Below are 18007 nucleotides of genomic sequence, written 5' to 3' on the forward strand. Positions count from 1 at the left end.
TGTGACCTAACAGATAAATAGTCCAATAACTTGAAATATTTATTAACAGCCTGAAATAGGCATTTAACTACAAACAGTCCATATACAAACAAGTTTACTGCTTGCATTTGAACTTCCTGGAGCACAATTAATACAAGAGTACCATAACCAAGGGTTTCTCAATTTTAATCGGTAACTCAATTTCTGAATTTTAATCGTACTTGGATAATAAAAGCGAGAATGGGCCGGCAGCCATTTGAATGGACGCCGGACGGGTATTGGCGACTCCAGCGAAATCGACGCCGCGTAGCGGCAACGCCGAGAAGCTCTAGAGAGGAGCTCGTTTCGACTCTGTCGTCTGCTATCGCTGCTTAGTTCACGTAGGCAGCGTAGAATTGAATTGAATGAATGTTTGAATGAATGCTTATTTTTTTCCGGAATTTTTTTTCCGGAATCAACCGAAATGGAGACAGAGACTAAAGGCTCAAAGCCTGACAAAGGTCTCTGTCCCCAAAGCAGCGCTTTCCAGCAGCACACAGTTTACAAAGTTAAGGCTTAGTATTAAACACTATATTCATTTTTTGAATGTACCAGAAAAACAACTAGTTATTACATGCAAATTCAAATATTAAGGGGTTATCACTGCCCACCATGAGTGTCCTGAGATCCCTTTTAAATTTACTAAAATTGTTATTAAAATGTATGTGGTCTTTAATGTTATTCAGAGCTTTACTGACTTGATATTCCATTGTTTGTGTTCCATAATTTGTACGGGTCTGAGGGGGCCGCCTATATGTGTGTCGAAGAGGGTATGCATGCGTTACGTCACTTAAATCCGTCACATATAGTTTTTGTCTGTGAATCAGTTGTAATAATTTAAAATAATATATCTGATTGACCTTAAGAATGCCATATTTTTTAAAAAGTGGTGCAGTATGCAGGTCTTGTATTTTACCCTTATAATTTTCAAGTAAGCGCAACATTTTTGTTCTGCGGTGTGAGCAACGAGTTATAGTTTGTGGTCGATGTCGTGCCCCACACTAGAAGACAATAACAGAGCCTAGAGTAAAAGAGCGAATAATACAAGTTTTTCTTTACTATGTTGGTATAAGGTTCCCTATTTTATATAGACATCCAACCGACCGTGAAAGCTCGGAACTTAATTTATTCACGTGTGTGTTCCAATTTAGCTCTTGATTAAACCAAACTCCCAAAATTTTTTGTTCGTGGACTTGTTCTATAATTTCATCTTTAAAATGTATAACTAAGTTGATACTGTCGCGTTTGTTTTTAGGTGCAAATAGTATATACTTCGTTTTTTTTTGTATTTAAATTTAGCTTGTTTGCTTGAAGCCATGTAGCTAGGTCGGCAAGAAAGCTATTTGTCAATAGTTCTAACTGGGCTTTGGATGAGTCTGCAAAAAATACGCTGGTGTCATCCGCATACAAAATAAGCTCATGAGATCCCGTGATTGCTGTAATATCGTTTATATATAGAAGAAAAAAAAGGGGACTTAAGATTGAACCTTGTGGGACTCCGAATTTGATTGCCATTGTACTTGAGACAATGTTATTAATTTTAACAAATTGGAATCGATTTTCAAGATAATTTTTTATGAGAGCCAAAGCTATTCCACGGATTCCATATGTATGTAGTTTTCTGAACAGTATGTCGTGTTGTATAGTGCCAAACGCTTTACTTAGGTCTAAAAAAATTCCCAGCGTATATAGTTTATTCTCGATACTGTATATTATTTTGTCCTTTGCCTCTACGAGTGCTTGCTCAGTGGATTTATCTTTCTGAAATCCATATTGTGATTTGTTAATCACATGATACTTAGATAGAAATTGGTCTATTTTGCTTTGTATGACGCCCTCAAATAATTTAGAGAATATAGGCAAGACCCAAATTGGTCGAAAATTTTGTAAGTATTCTCCGCCCCCTTTGTAGACAGGTGTAACTTTAGCAATTTTAAGTTGCTCAGGAAATATACCAGTTTCTAACATGCAATTTATGATGTGCGATAAGACGTTGCTAATATCTTGGTAAACGTATTTAATAGGAACTGGTTTAATGTCATCGATGCCAGCAGCTACATTATTTTTTTATTTTTGTTATTAGTAGTTCTATTTCCTGTGGGGTGACTGGTGATAACATTATTGAGTTTGTTAAGGACGTCGTGCTAGGTGTGTTGTAATATGTTGCGTATCTGCAGTACACTCGCCAACTTTTACAAAATGCTCGTTCATTGCGTTAGATAAGTCCAAACCGCTCACACGCTTGCCATCGACAATCACAGATTGTATTTCTGTGGCGCGATTGCTACTGTTTGTGAGGGTATTTACCGCTCCCCATACTTTTATGGGCTCATTCTGGACGCGAACAAATAGGCGTTGATAATAATCTTGTTTTGTATTTTTCAAATCAGTTGTTAGCTTATTTCTGTACTTTTTGTAGGCTGCTAAAAGATCTTGATCTCTGCTTTTAAGAAAATCATGGCATTTTTTATTTTTTTATTTAATCCGAGCGTATAACTCATTGGTCATCCAAGGTTTGCGCAATCTACCTTTTCTCTTGTTCGTCAGTTTAAGTGGGAAGGCAGTGTCATAACATTTTTGAAGTTTTTTCGAAAAGCTGGCGTACGCGATATTTGGGTCGTGTTCAACATACTCACTGTTCCAATCGATGGCAGTGATTAGGTCACGAAACTTTATCAGGAAATCTTCGTCTATTTTCCTGTAACTGTAACCGCTACGTTGAGTTTGCTTTTTTTTAAGGAATGGTGCAAAACAGAAAATAGGTAAATGGTCACTGAAGTCGTGTGTAAAAATGCCAGAAGATACCTGATGAGTGTTTAAATTAGTTATACACACGTCAAGACAAGTAGCGGTATCTGAGGTCACCCTGGTGGGCAGTGTTACCGTATTAATACATCCGAAGGTGCACAAGACATTTTGTAATTCCAACGCATGCTTTTCTTCTCTAAGTTAATCGATATTTATATCACCCATTATAAAAAATGGCTTAGCTGTTGAGCCAAGAAACCCAAGCAAGTCCTCGCAGTAAGATATAAACACAGATTTGTCTCCAGTCGGTGGTCTATAAACAACACAAACAATAACACTTCCGGCGTCAACAACAAGAGACTCGACGTCTTTCGAGATAGCGGAAAACTCGTCTAACACATGGCAAAAAATGTCTCATCTTAAATAAATCGCAACCCCGCCTCCCCTTTTATTTTTCCTGCCCAGGCTGGCGCATTTATAGCCACTGAAATGAGGGGGCTCAGATTTTTCAGGGATCCACGTTTCCGTACAAAGCAACGCATCAAAATTTATACATAATGATTCAAAAAACAAATTTAGATTGTCTTGTTTATTGTTTAGGCTCCTGGTAATTAAATGTACCAAGGAAGAATGTGAATTATAACTTTGATATATTTGATTGAAAAATGAATCGTCGTAGTATCTGCAATCTACTGGGAATGACACAGTCATTTTTGTCAAAACTTAGTTGGCCTCCGAGTTGTCCACAAATTGTCAAGGTCATCGTTGCACTTGATTTGAACAGCGCGTGCTCCTTCAGTTTTTCGGACAAGAATCTTTCCGTTTGTATGCCATACGTAAGCGTAGTTCTTCGCATTGGCGCGTTCTTTAGCTGCCCGAAGAAGCTCCCGATTACGCCGAGTCAGGTTCTCTTGGATGAACAATCGCGGGGCACTGTTCTTTAGCTTATTTTTTTTCATAAGCCATGCATCTCTAGTTTGTTGCCTTGCGAAATGAGTAATCACTCCGGGCACATTTTCTTGTCTAGCGGGTAGCCTATGAACCGATACAATATCGGACTCGGTGAGGGGAGGTACCTCTAGTTTGTTAGCAACCTCATTCAACGAAGTAATCAGATTCTCCTCTCGGTTTCCAGGAATTATTTCACAGCGAAGCTGTCTATGGCTAGATTCTGGCGGATCGTCTCCGGCGACAGACCGAGCGTTGAAACACAACGATGTACGCCCGACTTAATACTCCTCTCCACCCGAGTCGTGTATACTCCTCGCCACGCGCAGTGTCTCTCTTCTCCCTGACATTGCGCAATGCCGCGCGCTCTTCGGCGGCTACCTGTGCAGCGCAGCTAGAGCCTACGCCGTGATTGGCGTAGCCAATCACGGCGTAGGCTCTAGTGCGCTGCACAGGTGGCCGCCACTGCACATACTAAAACGTCTCTCCCCCCCCCCCCGACATTGCGCAATGACGCGCGCTCTTCGGCGGCCGCCTTTGCCAACACCTCCTAGACAGGTTTAAAGCCTGCTCGTTATGTCACATGACGTCACGTCCGGGAGGCCGGTACGGGCGCTGATTGGATGCGAGTGCCGCGTCAGCGTTCGCGTGGGACTTTGATAGGAAACGAGCCTTACGGCGATCGCTGACGCGGCACCCGCATCTAATCAGCGCCTGTGCCGGCCTCCCGGACGTGACGTCATGTGACGTAACACGCAGGCTTTGCTGTCTAGAAGGAGTTGCCTTTGCGGCGCACTAGAGCCTGCGCCATGATTGGCGTAGCCACGCTATCATAAAACGTCATTGTCCCTACCAAAGCGCCAGCTTCGCTGGACTTCACTCTATACGGGGTGGACGGGATCTCAACTTTTTATGCTACCACCGCGCCATTCCTACCCACTGACCAGAAGGTTTCTTCCGTCGAAAGATCGCTTTGTTTTCATATGTATCGCCAATTTTATGCTGCAGTGCAAGTAATTTATGGTGGTCCGCGTGCTGAACGACAAAAACGACCTCCTTTCGTCCGCCATTTCGCCTGACCAGCGCGCCCCTTATAGTTCGCTGGAGTCGCGAATACCTTGTTTAGGAACTAACGATACCCGATACTCCGTCGACGCTTTTACGGGCGCAGCATATCGTTATTTAAAATCGTTAACGGAGGTATTGGAACGCTCTACAAAAACTTTCTATTTTCGTTTAAAGGTTTAACGGGCGACATTGCAGAGAGTTCGTCCGTTGTCGCCGCCGCGCGAGCCAAGAGAGGAAAAACTTTTCTCTCCGCTTTCGGCGCGAGACCAGGGAAGTCGGGTTTTCCCGTCGGCCGCGCGGCGCGAAGGCAAAAGACAGGGGAGCCCCGGCATCCCGCCAGTAACGACGCGACAAAAGGGAAGTCTTCCGTGTCATCTGTTTGAAACAATTGTTTTCAAATATTACTCACGTTATGCGAAATCCCCCCTTGGCAGTATCCAGTTGCTACGCGTGATGTTGGATGGTTTTAGAAACTTCCACCGCGCTTACCCACTTCACAGATCACTGAGCACTGGCGGCGGTCGTGAGTGGCATCCCCGACGCGAAGCACGACGGCTGTGAGAATTGACCACGTCGCACCTCCGTCCTCAGATACATGAAGGCACCATTGCACCAGCATTGCGCGACCATGCTACAGCAATCGCTTTCGTTTCTTCGCAAATGTGGGCGAAAAATACGACTTTTTTTCTAGCCGAGCCTGTGACGTGAGCTAAAAATACTTCTTGCGGCTATTTTGACCGCCAGGAGATATATCCACATTCGCCAGTCAACCAGCCTGCAGGTTAGCAGTCGTGCTAGGTTAAATGGCTCATATATGTATACGGAAACGTCAGACACCATTTCGTGGAAGCACTCTCTTGACACGAACTTGACCTTTTGACCCATATTCTACCAACGCTGTTTTTCGCGGTTTATGCTTCCCTGTAAAACACGAAGTTAGTAGACACTTGAAGGAGGAACTTGAAAGGAAAAATCTTTAAAGTCTTAGAGTGGCAGCCGATCTTAAATTTAGCGAGCTTACAAACCGCTAAATTTAGCTAATTTAGCCAGTCCTGCGTCACTAGAAATAACGATAAAAAATGTTAATTATAGCAATAAATATGCTCTGTACTGTGTCTTTTTTCGTTACTTTGTTGTTGACATTTTGTTACTTTAATATATATAAAACAGCATTGTACATAACACGTTCTTTCCTTTCACCTGTACGTTTCCGTAAGAATAAATCGGCTTCCACGGGAAAAAATCCGCCCCAGCCACGGATTGGCTATATTGGCCTCCACAATTTCAGGTGAAATCCAATTTATTCTTAATTATATATTCGCAAATCTTCTTCACCCCCTTAGGGTTTCTTTCTAAAAACAAAAACAACTTATTACATTAACTTTGTGCTTTTGTTACTGGGAGAAATCGTATTTGCGGTTCCTGGAAATTAGTTCTTTCACGCCGTAACGATATTAAGGTACTCAAAATGAGAAGCTCGCGAGGGGACGCTGCTGTTTTCCTCACTATAGGTAGTGCACATGCTACCCACGCGTTTGTGTTTTTATTTTCATAGTGCGAGGAATCTTGGCATTGCAAGTGCTCACACCAGCAGAGGGAGTTGAGGTATCCCTACTCTGTGTTGCGAAAAAAATTACACCAGGCGGCGATACCCAAACTTCTCGCCGCGAATATTCACTGAACGCCATATTTGAGTGCGCTGTTCACTGCGTGTGTTCAAAGTGAGCTCACCCCTATGGGCTGCCAAAACCGGCAATCTTGGCGGTGTGGAATGCGCGCTGCGAAAGTGCAGAAGCTCGCTGTCAGTTCGCGTTCAACAGACGCGGACTCAATTCGCAACTTCCACAGCCTATAGGGGGCGCGCTAGTTTTTATAAAGATGATTGTCATGTGGATGATTGTCGTGGAACAATAGTACGAGATTGGGTATGCGACGCATAATTCTAAATGTGTAAAAAAACGAGCGATATAAGAGCCGTACCTGATTCTTCTACGTCAGGAAGGGGCAAGCAAAGAGCACCTTCATTCGGATGCTAATCATTCGGGAGCTATAGGGAGCGCCAGCCTCACACTGCGGTACCACCATCGCTGAAAGTTGCGAATACCCCAGGGTGTTTTCGTTGACATCATTACGTCCACCATTTTGTTGTTAGGAGCAGCCTGGCGCGTGCCAAAGGCCAGCGTTTGAAAGATTCATTTGGCACCGTCAAATACGTAGTGCACTCGGGAATATAGATTTCATCGTGGAACATGTAACAACTAAATGTGACGTCACCTGAAAACTATCCTATATCCCTTCCTGTAAGGGCCCTCTGGAGAATAGACTCCTTTCGAAAGTGTGCCTCTTTTGGAAGCTGTGGAATCCTTGTACGATGGCGGACACCAAGAACATCGCCAATGTTAAAATAAAAAAAAAAAAAAGAACTAATCACACTTTATTTTAGCTTATGCAGTTTTGGAATCACACATTCAGTCGTGTCGCTTGTCCTCCATTGTGCGATGGCACGTGACTTTCGAAAGGGGTCTATACAGCGGAACAATCCAAAACCCTCACCTACCTGTCATGGTGAGAACGCTGACATAGATGGAAATCTTCCTGCCCGCCAACATGGCGGTCGTAGCCTCTTGTCCAGCAACGGCGGAAGCAGGTCCCTTGCGACTGGCCTTGAGGCCCACTACAAGGACGACCAGGTAAAACGCTCCAATGACCAGCAGGCCGACGAAATTGACCACCATGGCCAAGACGAGACGCCTGTTGAGGAGTGACGTCGTAGGTGTAAGCGAGCCCCAGGATTCCTGGCTAGTTGGCGTGATCTTTTTAGGGAAATTCTATGCGGGTACTGCGGGCACACGTCGAATCTTCTACCTCGTGGCTCGCACCTCCCGTGGTAAGAACGGGTCGAGCCGTGGCGTGTCCACGAGCCTCATCGTTCTCGTGGCGATGCAATTATTGCTGCTCTTCATCGTTTTCACACGACACTGACGTCAGAGCCGCCACTGCAGTGTGGTACAGTGTGGTAGCCCAGCTGCTGAGCGTGTACCTTCCGAAGAGTCTGCATTTAGCACCACCGAATTTGTTTTTGTCAGCAGGAACAAAGTATGCCGCCTGGATTTAGCGTTGATGCGGTTGTAGTGCGTCCATTAACTTCCATGTAAATACTGCCCATCAAAGACAGCAAAATACCGATGCCGGCCAGTTATTGAACTTCCATGTAAATACTGGCCATCAAAGACAGCAAAATACCGGTGCCGGCCAGTTACTGAACTTCCGTAAATACCGGCCATCAAAGACAGCAAAATACCGATGCCGGCCAGTTACTGGAACCTCAATGAAAAGACTAGCCAGCAAAGACAGCAAAAACCCGATGCCGGCCAGTCACTGTAACGGCTGGACTGGCCAATGAGCAAGACGAAACCCCGACGCCGGCCGGGGCCGGTAGCTCCCCGGTGCCCATGGCCAGGCGCTGCCATCCTGTTACCATGCGGAGTCCCGATGTCCCGATACCGGCTGACGCGGAGTGGTATTTGCATCTACATGTTGAATGGCACCATATAGTGCCATATACAGGAGTATCAGGCATCCTATACTGTTATATATGGCAGCCACTGGCGCCAAATATGACTTTATCTGGCATTATATGTCGTCATATATATTGTCACCTTACCATATCTGCCCTGATTTCAGCCCTTATATGGCAATATATGACCGTATATGTCTACTTATATGCCCATATACGGCCCTATATTAAACATATCTGGGCCATGTATGACATTTCTGTAAGGGTTCTTACGATGCATCGGTGTGAAATGCCCGTCGTCGTGTTGGCCGTCAAGCAGATAGGGGCCTGTAACAGGTGCTGTGACGGTTCGCGTGGAAAGTCTTAGGCGCTACACAAGCAGCAAAATCGTCATAAGTGTCGTCTTCCATGGCGGAAGAGAGGAGCTGGCGGAACAGGTCCCAGTATAGTCACTTTGTAAACCTGAGACCTTGGGGTTCTTTTGAGGCATATGTTGGGGGATGTGTTACTTTGGTAGGCACATGATTACTACCTTCAGTATCTGGTTGGACTGTCCGGCAACAGAGCAAGAATTTGTGACCATACCCAGGTTAAAATCTCCACAGATAATAATCTCTCTACGGCTTCGTTTTTCAAATTTCTTCTAACACCTAAGAACCCGAGGCACCGTGCGGCGCAATGATACGCGTGAACAATCGTTGTGTCATACCGGCCGATTCTGGTTATTACTCCGGCATATTCCTCTATGTCGGAAGCAGAATTGGGCAGTATCGCGATGTATCGCGATATTATTTTAGAAATGCACTTTAAATATATATTTATGTATCGCGATACAGTTTTTTTTATCGTATGTTTTTCTGTACTGACATACATTTTTGGGTGTATTCCTGGTATCACGACACAATCAGGAGCTTATGTTTTTCATTGCATTTCTTCAAGAACTCGTATATTTATTTCGGGCGCGAAAACTTGAATGTTGAAATTATACAGTGAGTACTCGTTTGTTGGAAAAAAAATATTGCACAATTCATGTAGCATGTTTCCAGGTCAGATCGTACAATGACTGTCTGGGACATATTTTTAATATTTCTTTAATAGATATATGTGAAAGCCTCGTTCTTAAGGGGAACATTCAGCTATATGGTAACGCCGTAGCAATTTTTTTCTCAGATATATAAAATTGAGAAGCTTGGGACGTGGACAGTGCCGAGATTTCACTATGGTAACTTGCACAGACGCCAATGCCACACCAAAGCAGGCGTATTAAAAAAAAATAATAAACAATAAACATATTTATATACAGGGTGTTTCAGAGAACGAGGCGAAATCGCTCCTGCGAAAACTAAGCATCGCACAGAAAAAAAGGTTGATGCCGTGTTGGTATCTGCCCAAGAGCATATCTAGAAATAAATAATAACGTTTGTAAAAAAATAGTTTTTGTTTTGTTTCTTAAAAAGTAACTTTTTATTTGTTCATTTTAAGGCCATAGTTTCAATTAGAAGCTTACTCGGCATCATCAATAACCCCTGGCCTATATCTAACCTTTTTAGACAAATATAAAGCATGCCGAGCATTTTCCCACGTTTTGAAATCCCCTTAAAGGGGCGGTGCAACGATATTCAATTGGAATGTTTTTCATTTTACACGAGCTTACTGGCATTAGTGGGACTCAAGGATATTTGCACACAACGCCACTGGCCGAGAAACTCCTTTGTTGCGCTGTAATATCAAGGACCAAGGCGAGCGTTTTCATTCAATCTCTCCTTCACAAAACTTGATGACGTAGCTCGGCGGTCGGAGTACCGCCGCGTGACGATATTTGAATGCGGCTCATAGATTGGATCCGAGCACTGCGTGAACACTCGACTTGGGCTCGTGATAATCGATAGCTCGAGAAGCATTCGGGTAGTGGCCCCTGTCCAATTGCTGCAGAGACGACCATAGCCGAAACATAACAATGTCTGGAACTCAGCGCGTGTCCTGTGCCTTGCCAACCCCAGCGCGTGGCCATGATCAACATTGGCGGCATATAATCGGCTCCAGATCACGTGGCCGCTTGTTCTGGCTGCGAGTTGAGAAGGTGAACGCTGCTCGTTTTTATTTAATTTTTTCTGCGACTTGGATTGCGTGTGGTGAAATACGAACGGGTGTTTCACAGGTCATTAAAGCCAGGAATCCGTTATAAGCGGTATTCGCGCAAAGTACAAGAATCGCTGCATCGCCCCTTTAAATTCCGACGCGTACTCTGGTTTCGGATCCAAGCGCATCTTGGCGGCAGCTGTCCTGCCCTCCGACGGCCGAAGTGCAGAACCAAGGCCAGACAATGGACTGTTTCCAAAACCGACGCGCCCCAATGCGGCGAAATACGACGCAGTGCACTCTGGGAACTAGTTGGCCACTCAGTTTCGGTTTCGACTGAGCAGATTCATCTCATGCTGTCACGCCGCGACCGGACGCGCTGCTTGCGTTTTCGATTATCTGACTTTATCTGACTGAAGGCCGGGGCACTTTCCTTGGTTCCCGAAACACCGGATATTATGAGTGCGTATGCAAACGTAGTAAGACGTGGCTTAGTCACCTCATCTTTGAGTCCAATTTCAATAACCCCGTCTAGTACCAGTGAACTACAAGTGAAATTCGGTCACCTGGAGCATTACACGTATTTTGTTTGCCAAATGTCCGCTTCTTGTTACTTCATTGGGCGAAAAGCAAGCCGCATCCTCACAGGAGTATCAAAGTTGAGCCCAGCGTTGACGCATGCACTTTTAAGGAAACGCAATAAATTCGACCTCACTATTGCACCAAAGTTACTATGATGTCCTCGTGTCATCATATATCCCCCAGTGATATTTTATGCTGATAGAAGATTAAGTTTTCGCAACCGCTGAGCCTCGGCTAGCTACGACGGAGGCCTTAACAAGCGTCCCATACTCCTCGCTAAGCCTTTTTGGACGAGGTTTTACTGACGCCGAAGATCTGTGCCTGAACGGTGTGTCTGAAATTATCTCGGCATACTCAGGCAGGAAGAAAGCAAACACATAACACATATTATGGACATTAGCAACCGTCAAATGCACTTTGAATAATTTCGTTTGTTTGGCGCACCGCATAGGGGTTCATGCCCGTCCGGCGTACTTCTGGCGAATAATGCGACATTTTTCACACAAGTGCTCGACTTTTGCTTTCTTAAAACGGTTTGTATGCGCGAATGTGCCTATACGATTGCAGGATAACTTTACGCGCATACGCGATGTTGAATATATTAGTAAAATGCAAATGGGTGGGAAAAGCTTCGCTTCGTGCAGTGCTGCGGGTCAGTACAGATAAGAGATAAGAAGTGTGTTATAATTCAATGGCACCTCCGAGTTTTACCACGCGTACACAGGCGTATTAAGAAAATCGATAATTGCAAAAAGTAATATTTTGTCTATGGACGCAGGAAACAAACTTCCTGATCAACATCACTAATGTAAAGGCGCGAGCTCGATGTATGCATACTTATTGGTGTCTACAGCTTGTTGATTCGTACACAAGCAAGATTCCCGAGCTCCCACTCCCAGCACTCCCAGCACTGGCTCGTCCACATACCTCGAAATGCTAACAGAATGGCTAAATACAAAAATACAACAAGCATGTCTTAAGACAAGCTATACGTCTCGGGCTTGTGCTAAAGCTTCGAGGTCTGACCATCTAGGTTAGTTTAGAGACCACCAATGACGCTCTCGGGGCCAGAAAACATGAGATAACGGCCGTTAATAGTCCATGCTCGGTGTGTAATCTCTTGTCGTCGTGTCGATCGAAACCGAAACCATGGCACTCCCCTCCCTGGCCAACTAGTTCCCAGAGTGCAATGCGCGCCGTGTTGCATGCAGGGCTTTATGGAAGTAGTCTATTCGCCAAGCTCGCCCTCCCGCCCGCCCGCCTCCATTCCCTCTTTCGTACAAAACAAAGTGTAGCGCGCGCGCATGGCCAGGCGATGAGGAACGCCTCGCTGTTCCAAAGAGCATGACATTGCAAGATTGAGCTTTGACTTTTTGGCTGGCCTTGGTTCTGCGCTTAAGCCGTCGAAGGGCTGGACAGCCGCCGTCAAGAAGCCCTTGGATAAGAATCCGAAACCAGAGTACGCGTTCAAATTGAAGGGTTTTTCAAAACATGGTAAAATTCTCGGCATGCTTTATACTTGTCTAAAAGTGTTGACATAGGGTTTATTAATGATGCCCGGTATGTTTCTAATTGAAACTATGGCCTTCAAATAAACAAATAAAAAGTTACATTCTAAAAAGTTTTAAAAATCGATTTTTTCTAAATGGGCTCCTGGGGAGACACCAACACGGCATCAACCTTTTTTCTGTGCGATGCTTAGTTTTCGCAGGCACGATTTGACCTGCGTTTTCTGAAACACCCTATCCCTCTCTCTCTCTCTCTCTCTCTATATATATATATATATATATATATATATATATATTGTGGGTCGCCTATCAATATCGCCCGATCAGGCCGAGTTCCATTCGCCCCAAGGAAGTCACACGAGGGAGCGCTATCATTAAGCAAGGTTTAATTGATACTCATGTGCTCGGTGTTGTCCGGGTCTTTCCTGGGCTCGCTGAGGTCCGGGTGCTTGCTTGGCTCGTGAAGTCCGGCTCTTTGTAGGCTCCTCAGCACCGTCTGTCCTGTTGGCCCACCGTCCTTCGAACCTCCGCCTCGCCCCGACCACGAGCCTCTCCTCTCTTCTTCTTCACCGCTCTCGGCGCCGCCCTTCCGCGTGCCGTGAGGCTCATTGTTCCCCACACTCCCCTCCCCTCAAGCCTCCAACTCCGGGGGTTCCGAAGCATCCTAAGTCGATGGACCGTCCGCCAAGCACTCTTCCAGCTCGCCCATCTCCGCGTCGCTGGTGGTGGTGGACGCGGATGGTGCCGCAGCCGTTGAACGGGGTGCCGGCACCGGTGGGACTGGTGCGTGTTCGAGGAAGAGGCCGAGTGCCGGGTCTTCGGCGGCAGCTCCGTCGACGAAAGAATCTGGCCCGTCGGTAGCATAAGGGGTCGCTGGATTGTTGGCCAAGTACTCCTCCAGCTCATTCATCTCCGCGTCGCTGGTGTTGGTGGACGCGGATGGGGCCGCAGTTGTCGAACGGGGGGCCGGCACTGGTGGGGCCGGTGTGTGCTTGGGGAAGGGGCCGAGCGCCGGGTTTTCGGCGACGAACCCGTCAACGAGCAGTTGGTCGGGGGCAGGACTCCGGCTTCCAGTAGCTTGGCTGAAGCCGAGAGCCGCCGGAGCTAGAAGGTCTGGCCGATCCCGGCGAAGCAGTTGTACTGCTGCTGCGACGCCGGCGGGGCGGCCCATGTTTTTCAGGAGGTCAGTGTGTCGGCGGCTGGCCTCGTGTGTGTCCTGGTGGACCACCGGGACTTGGCACAGCCAGCAGGCGTCTGGGTGGTCGTCGGGTAGCGAAAAACGGGGCAGCGTATGCCCTCGGAAGGGCTGCGGGATCTGGGCGGGCAGCTGGGAAGGGTTTGGACGGGGCTGGTTCCTCCATCGCACCCTGGACACGAAGTGGACGGCCTCTTGGCCGTCCTGGGCCGTCCAGGTGGCCACGGTGTGGCGAGGTGGCTTGCGCCGAGCTGGTTCTCCAGCCGCCGTCGAAACCGCTTCTCCTCGTGGGGTGGAGTCTCGTCTGCCCGCCTGGTCACTCGAGGCTCTCCGGTGCTCCGCATCTCCACCGCCCTGCCTCTGTTGATGTGATCGAGGCCAGGGTTGATCACCCCGCCTCTGCCAACCGGGTTGAGCACCCTGTTGGTTGGTCCCCCTTGTTCTTCGCCAACCGGGTTGACCACCCTGTCGGTTGGTCTGGCCGTCCTCCCGCCAACGGGGTTGACCACCCTGTCGGCTGGTGTGGCCGGTCTCCTGCCGAACGGGTTGGCCACCCGGTCGGCTGGTCTGGCTGGTTCCGCCGGTACCCCGGGAAGTGGAAGGTCGCCCTCCTGGATGGCGCCGCCCATTCTGGTTCCTCCGGGGGGGCATTTCTGGACAGAACAAGCTCTATTAAGATCTTGTAGAGATTAGATCAAGTTCTAGGCCGCAGATGATAGCGCCGCGCAGAGCCCCTATCAGATCTCTCACCGACGGGTTCGCGCACTGTTCGCGGTCGTCCGGATTGCAAAACCCATCTCGACAATGCGTTCGTCCCAGTCCCGGTGTCTCTCCGTTAGTGTGATCAGCATGCTCTTCAAGTTTCGGGTCACTCTCTCAGTGATATTAGTCCGAGGGTGGTATGGTGTCGTCCTTTTGTGCTTTATGTTTAGCGCCAAGCAGGAGTCAGTGAACACTCTGCTGGTAAAATAGCTAGCATTATCGCTGATGGGACGCGTGGGTGTACCGAAGCGCATGAAAGTTTCCAACAACTTCTCCCAGATGCGCTCCGAGACCAGCTTCCTCAGCGGGTGTAACTCCACCCATTTTGAGAAATGATCGGTTATTACCAATAAATACTGGTTCCCACGGGGACTTTTTGGAAGTGGGCCGATGATGTCGCAAGCAACCATCTCCCACGGGTAGTGACTCACTACAGGCTGCATCAGGCCTGGGGGCTTTCCCCCTCGCGGCTTCGCTTTCTGGCAGGCTGGGCAGCTACGGGCGTATCGGAGTGTGTCCTGTCTCATCCCCGGCCAGGTCGCGACGCGACATAACTTTTGAAAAGTCTTGCTGCCGCTGCCATGACCAGCCAAAGCCGAGTCGTGGAAGTATCCGATAAACCGCCTCCGTAGCCTCCTAGGAATCACCACCCTGAACGGAGAGTCGTTCCCCTCCTCGTCGTCGATTGTTGGAATGTAGCGGAGCAATAAGCCGTCCTGACCCAGCAGGTATGAATCAATATGTTCGTTAAATTGACCGCCAGCGTTCCCGGTGTTGCTTGCTATTTCCGCAATTTTCCCCAACACCCGCTGACAAAAACCATCTGCCTTTTGGGCCTCGACAAGCTCTTCCTTGCTCACCACTTCACCCCAAGCCACGATCCTCTGTTCCCTCGTGCGGCCTCCTAACACTGCGACGAGCTCCTGTTGCATCGATCCCTTCCCGCTGTCTCGCTTATGAGCGGCCGCGCAGGAAGCTCGTCTCTCGCAATCCCCTGGCTGCGTCTCCTCCTTCCAACCACTATCATGGGGCGCCCGAGAAAGTGCGTCTGCAACCTTGTTGGTGGAGCCCTTTCGGTACTCGACAGTATAGGAGTATCGCTGCAAAGTGAGTGCCCACCGAGCTAACCTCCCCGCCGGCTCTTTCAACCTTTGAATCCAGGTGAGAGCGGCGTGGTCTGTCTGAATGACGAAGGTGGTCCCGTCTAAATACAGGTCGAATTTCTTTAGAGCAAACATGACGGTCAGCCCCTCCTTCTCCGTCACGCTGTAATTGCGTTCTGGCGGTGTAAGGGTTCGGCTGGCGAATGCCACCGGGCGCAGGTGTCCGTCATGTTCTTGCAATAACAAAGCACCGACGCCGAATTAGTGCGTAGTAAATGTTACCACCGATCTCGACGCGCACGTACGGCCCCTTCTCAGATGTCAAACCCTGAGTCCGACATGCCGACGGGGCAAACGCCGACCTGTCGCTGACCGCAACTCCAGCCCCGTTGGCAGACTGATGAGGGGCCTCGGCAGCGGCCGGCAACCGCGAGTCGGGAAGTCCAATTAGTGGCGCCGGCCTCTCCCGTTTCCCTGAGACCCATGGGGGGGAGCTGCCGTCCATGTGCACTGACGCTTGATATGCCCAAGCTGATTGCGTTTATAGCACCTGACCTGTCTCCTGCCATTGTGTGCTGAGCGTCCGCCGCTACCATCACGCGAAGCAGTGTCGCGCCGGGGGTCATTGTAGTTCCCGCGACCCTCGTAATGATTCGCGACTCCGCGGTGGTCGGCTGCGCCGCCTCCCCTAGGGGGATGCGCCCTGGAAGAGCCCGCGTTAGCTGCTCTGCGCCTCTGTTCAAAAGCGAAGGGATCTAAGGCGCGGGGCACAGCAGTTGCGCCACTCCTATGTCCTGTAACGGCCACGTACGGCGTACGTGAGTCGTCGCAAGCTCCCGCGCCTCGTCCTGTCCAGGCGCAACCCGGCTCCAGAGATTCCTCTGCGCGTGGAGGGGGGCGATACGTCAACTCGGCAAGCAAGCTCGCCTGAACGATGCGCGCCTCTCTGGCAAGTGCTTCCAGATCAGCGAAATCACGTCCGCGCAAGTAGGGTTTAAATCTAGGGTGACACTGGCGGATCGCCCTAGCTACCCTCTCCGCGTCCGACGCTGTAGGGTCGGCTCTGGAGTAGAGCTCCTGGAGAGCGCGGATGTATTCTACGAGGCTCTCGTCCGGATGCTGAGTACGGCTGGCTAGCTCATCTCTGATCCGCATCTCATAGTCGGGAGGCAGAAATTCCTCTCTGAATCGTGTCCGGAAATCTGCCATCGAAAGGAACGGCCTCTGCATTCGCCTCCAACGCGCTGCGTCATCCGTCAACGCGATTGGGACGATCTGTATCAGGGCCGTTTCATCCGACGCGCCCAACGCGGCAATGTACGCGTCTAGGTCCTGCAAGAAATCGTGAACCGATGCTGCGTCGGAGTAGCCCGAATAGGTCGGCGTCGGCACGCTCAACCGCGGGCGAGGCACGGGCGTAGGCGCGGGATTCACCACCCCTGGGGCCAAACCCATCTGTCTAGAAAACGTCGCGAACATCGCCGTCATGGCGTGCATTAGTTCGCTGACGTCTCCCGTGTTCACCGCCGGAATTGGGGGTTCTAGCGCTGCCGCAACGCTCGCTTGCCCACTCGTGCCTTCTCCCACGTCCGAGTCAATATCCGCCACTGACTGAGTTGAGGCCTCGGGATGGGCGGCCTTATTCCGTAACCTGGACATGGCGGCAGAACGTTAAACACTGATGTCCAGCGGAGTAACAAAAATTCAAATGGGGAAACACAACAAACCTAAATTTAGAAATCGCGATTCGTGGGACTCCCTGGGAGCGAAAAGAAACAACGGCAGACTGATCGGGCCCCACGTTGGAAGCGCCATTTATGTGGGTCGCCTATCAATATCGCCCGATCAGGCCGAGTTCCATTCGCCCCAAGGAAGTCACACGAGGGAGCGCTATCATTAAGCAAGGTTTAATTGATACTCATGTGCTCGGTGTTGTCCGGGTCTTTCCTGGGCTCGCTGAGGTCCGGGTGCTTGCTTGGCTCGTGAAGTCCGGCTCTTTGTAGGCTCCTCAGCACCGTCTGTCCTGTTGGCCCACCGTCCTTCGAACCTCCGCCTCGCCCCGACCACGAGCCTCTCCTCTCTTCTTCTTCACCGCTCTCGGCGCCGCCCTTCCGCGTGCCGTGAGGCTCATTGTTCCCCACAATATATATATATATATATATATATATATATATATATATATATATATATATATATATATATATATATATATATATATATATATATATATATATATATATATATATACCACAGGCGCGTAGATGCGCTCCGATAAGAAACCGAAATCTAGAAACGCGTCCAAATAAAGAGCTTTTACAGAACGCCGTAAAATGCTGCCCCCGCATTATGTCCCTCTAAAAAGAGTTAATTTATAGGTTTTCGATGATGCTCAGCAAGTTTCTAATTAGAACTACATGTCCGTTTGTAATAATTAAAAATAATTTAAAACTTTTATTTAATTAGTCGACTGATAGTTTCG

At 48.4% G+C, this 18007-nt stretch overlaps 2 protein-coding genes across 2 annotated transcripts in view; both read right to left on the bottom strand.

Moving 5' to 3' along the window:
• The window catches only part of LOC8024688 (high-affinity choline transporter 1-like), a 34506-nt gene extending 27014 nt beyond the window's left edge, over positions 1–7492 (bottom strand). Inside the window, exon 1 of the mRNA XM_040218258.2 lies at positions 7340–7492. Within this exon, the coding sequence (XP_040074192.2) occupies positions 7340–7391 (52 nt within the window). The 5' untranslated portion in view covers positions 7392–7492. The remainder of the gene's footprint in view (positions 1–7339) is intronic.
• Positions 7493–13043: 5551 nt separating this feature from the next.
• Positions 13044–17569, bottom strand: LOC115328562. The gene is made up of 2 exons (XM_042292446.1): positions 17447–17569; positions 13044–14316 (listed from the first exon to the last, which is right to left on the bottom strand). Exons 1-2 carry the CDS (start codon positions 17448–17450, stop codon positions 13133–13135), a joined length of 1188 nt encoding a protein of 395 aa, XP_042148380.1. The 5' UTR covers positions 17451–17569; the 3' UTR covers positions 13044–13132.
• Positions 17570–18007: the final 438 nt, after the last annotated feature.

Source organism: Ixodes scapularis, unplaced genomic scaffold (genome assembly GCF_016920785.2).
Source record: "Ixodes scapularis isolate PalLabHiFi unplaced genomic scaffold, ASM1692078v2 PGA_scaffold3__209_contigs__length_174095766, whole genome shotgun sequence".
NCBI lineage: Eukaryota > Metazoa > Arthropoda > Arachnida > Ixodida > Ixodidae > Ixodes > Ixodes scapularis.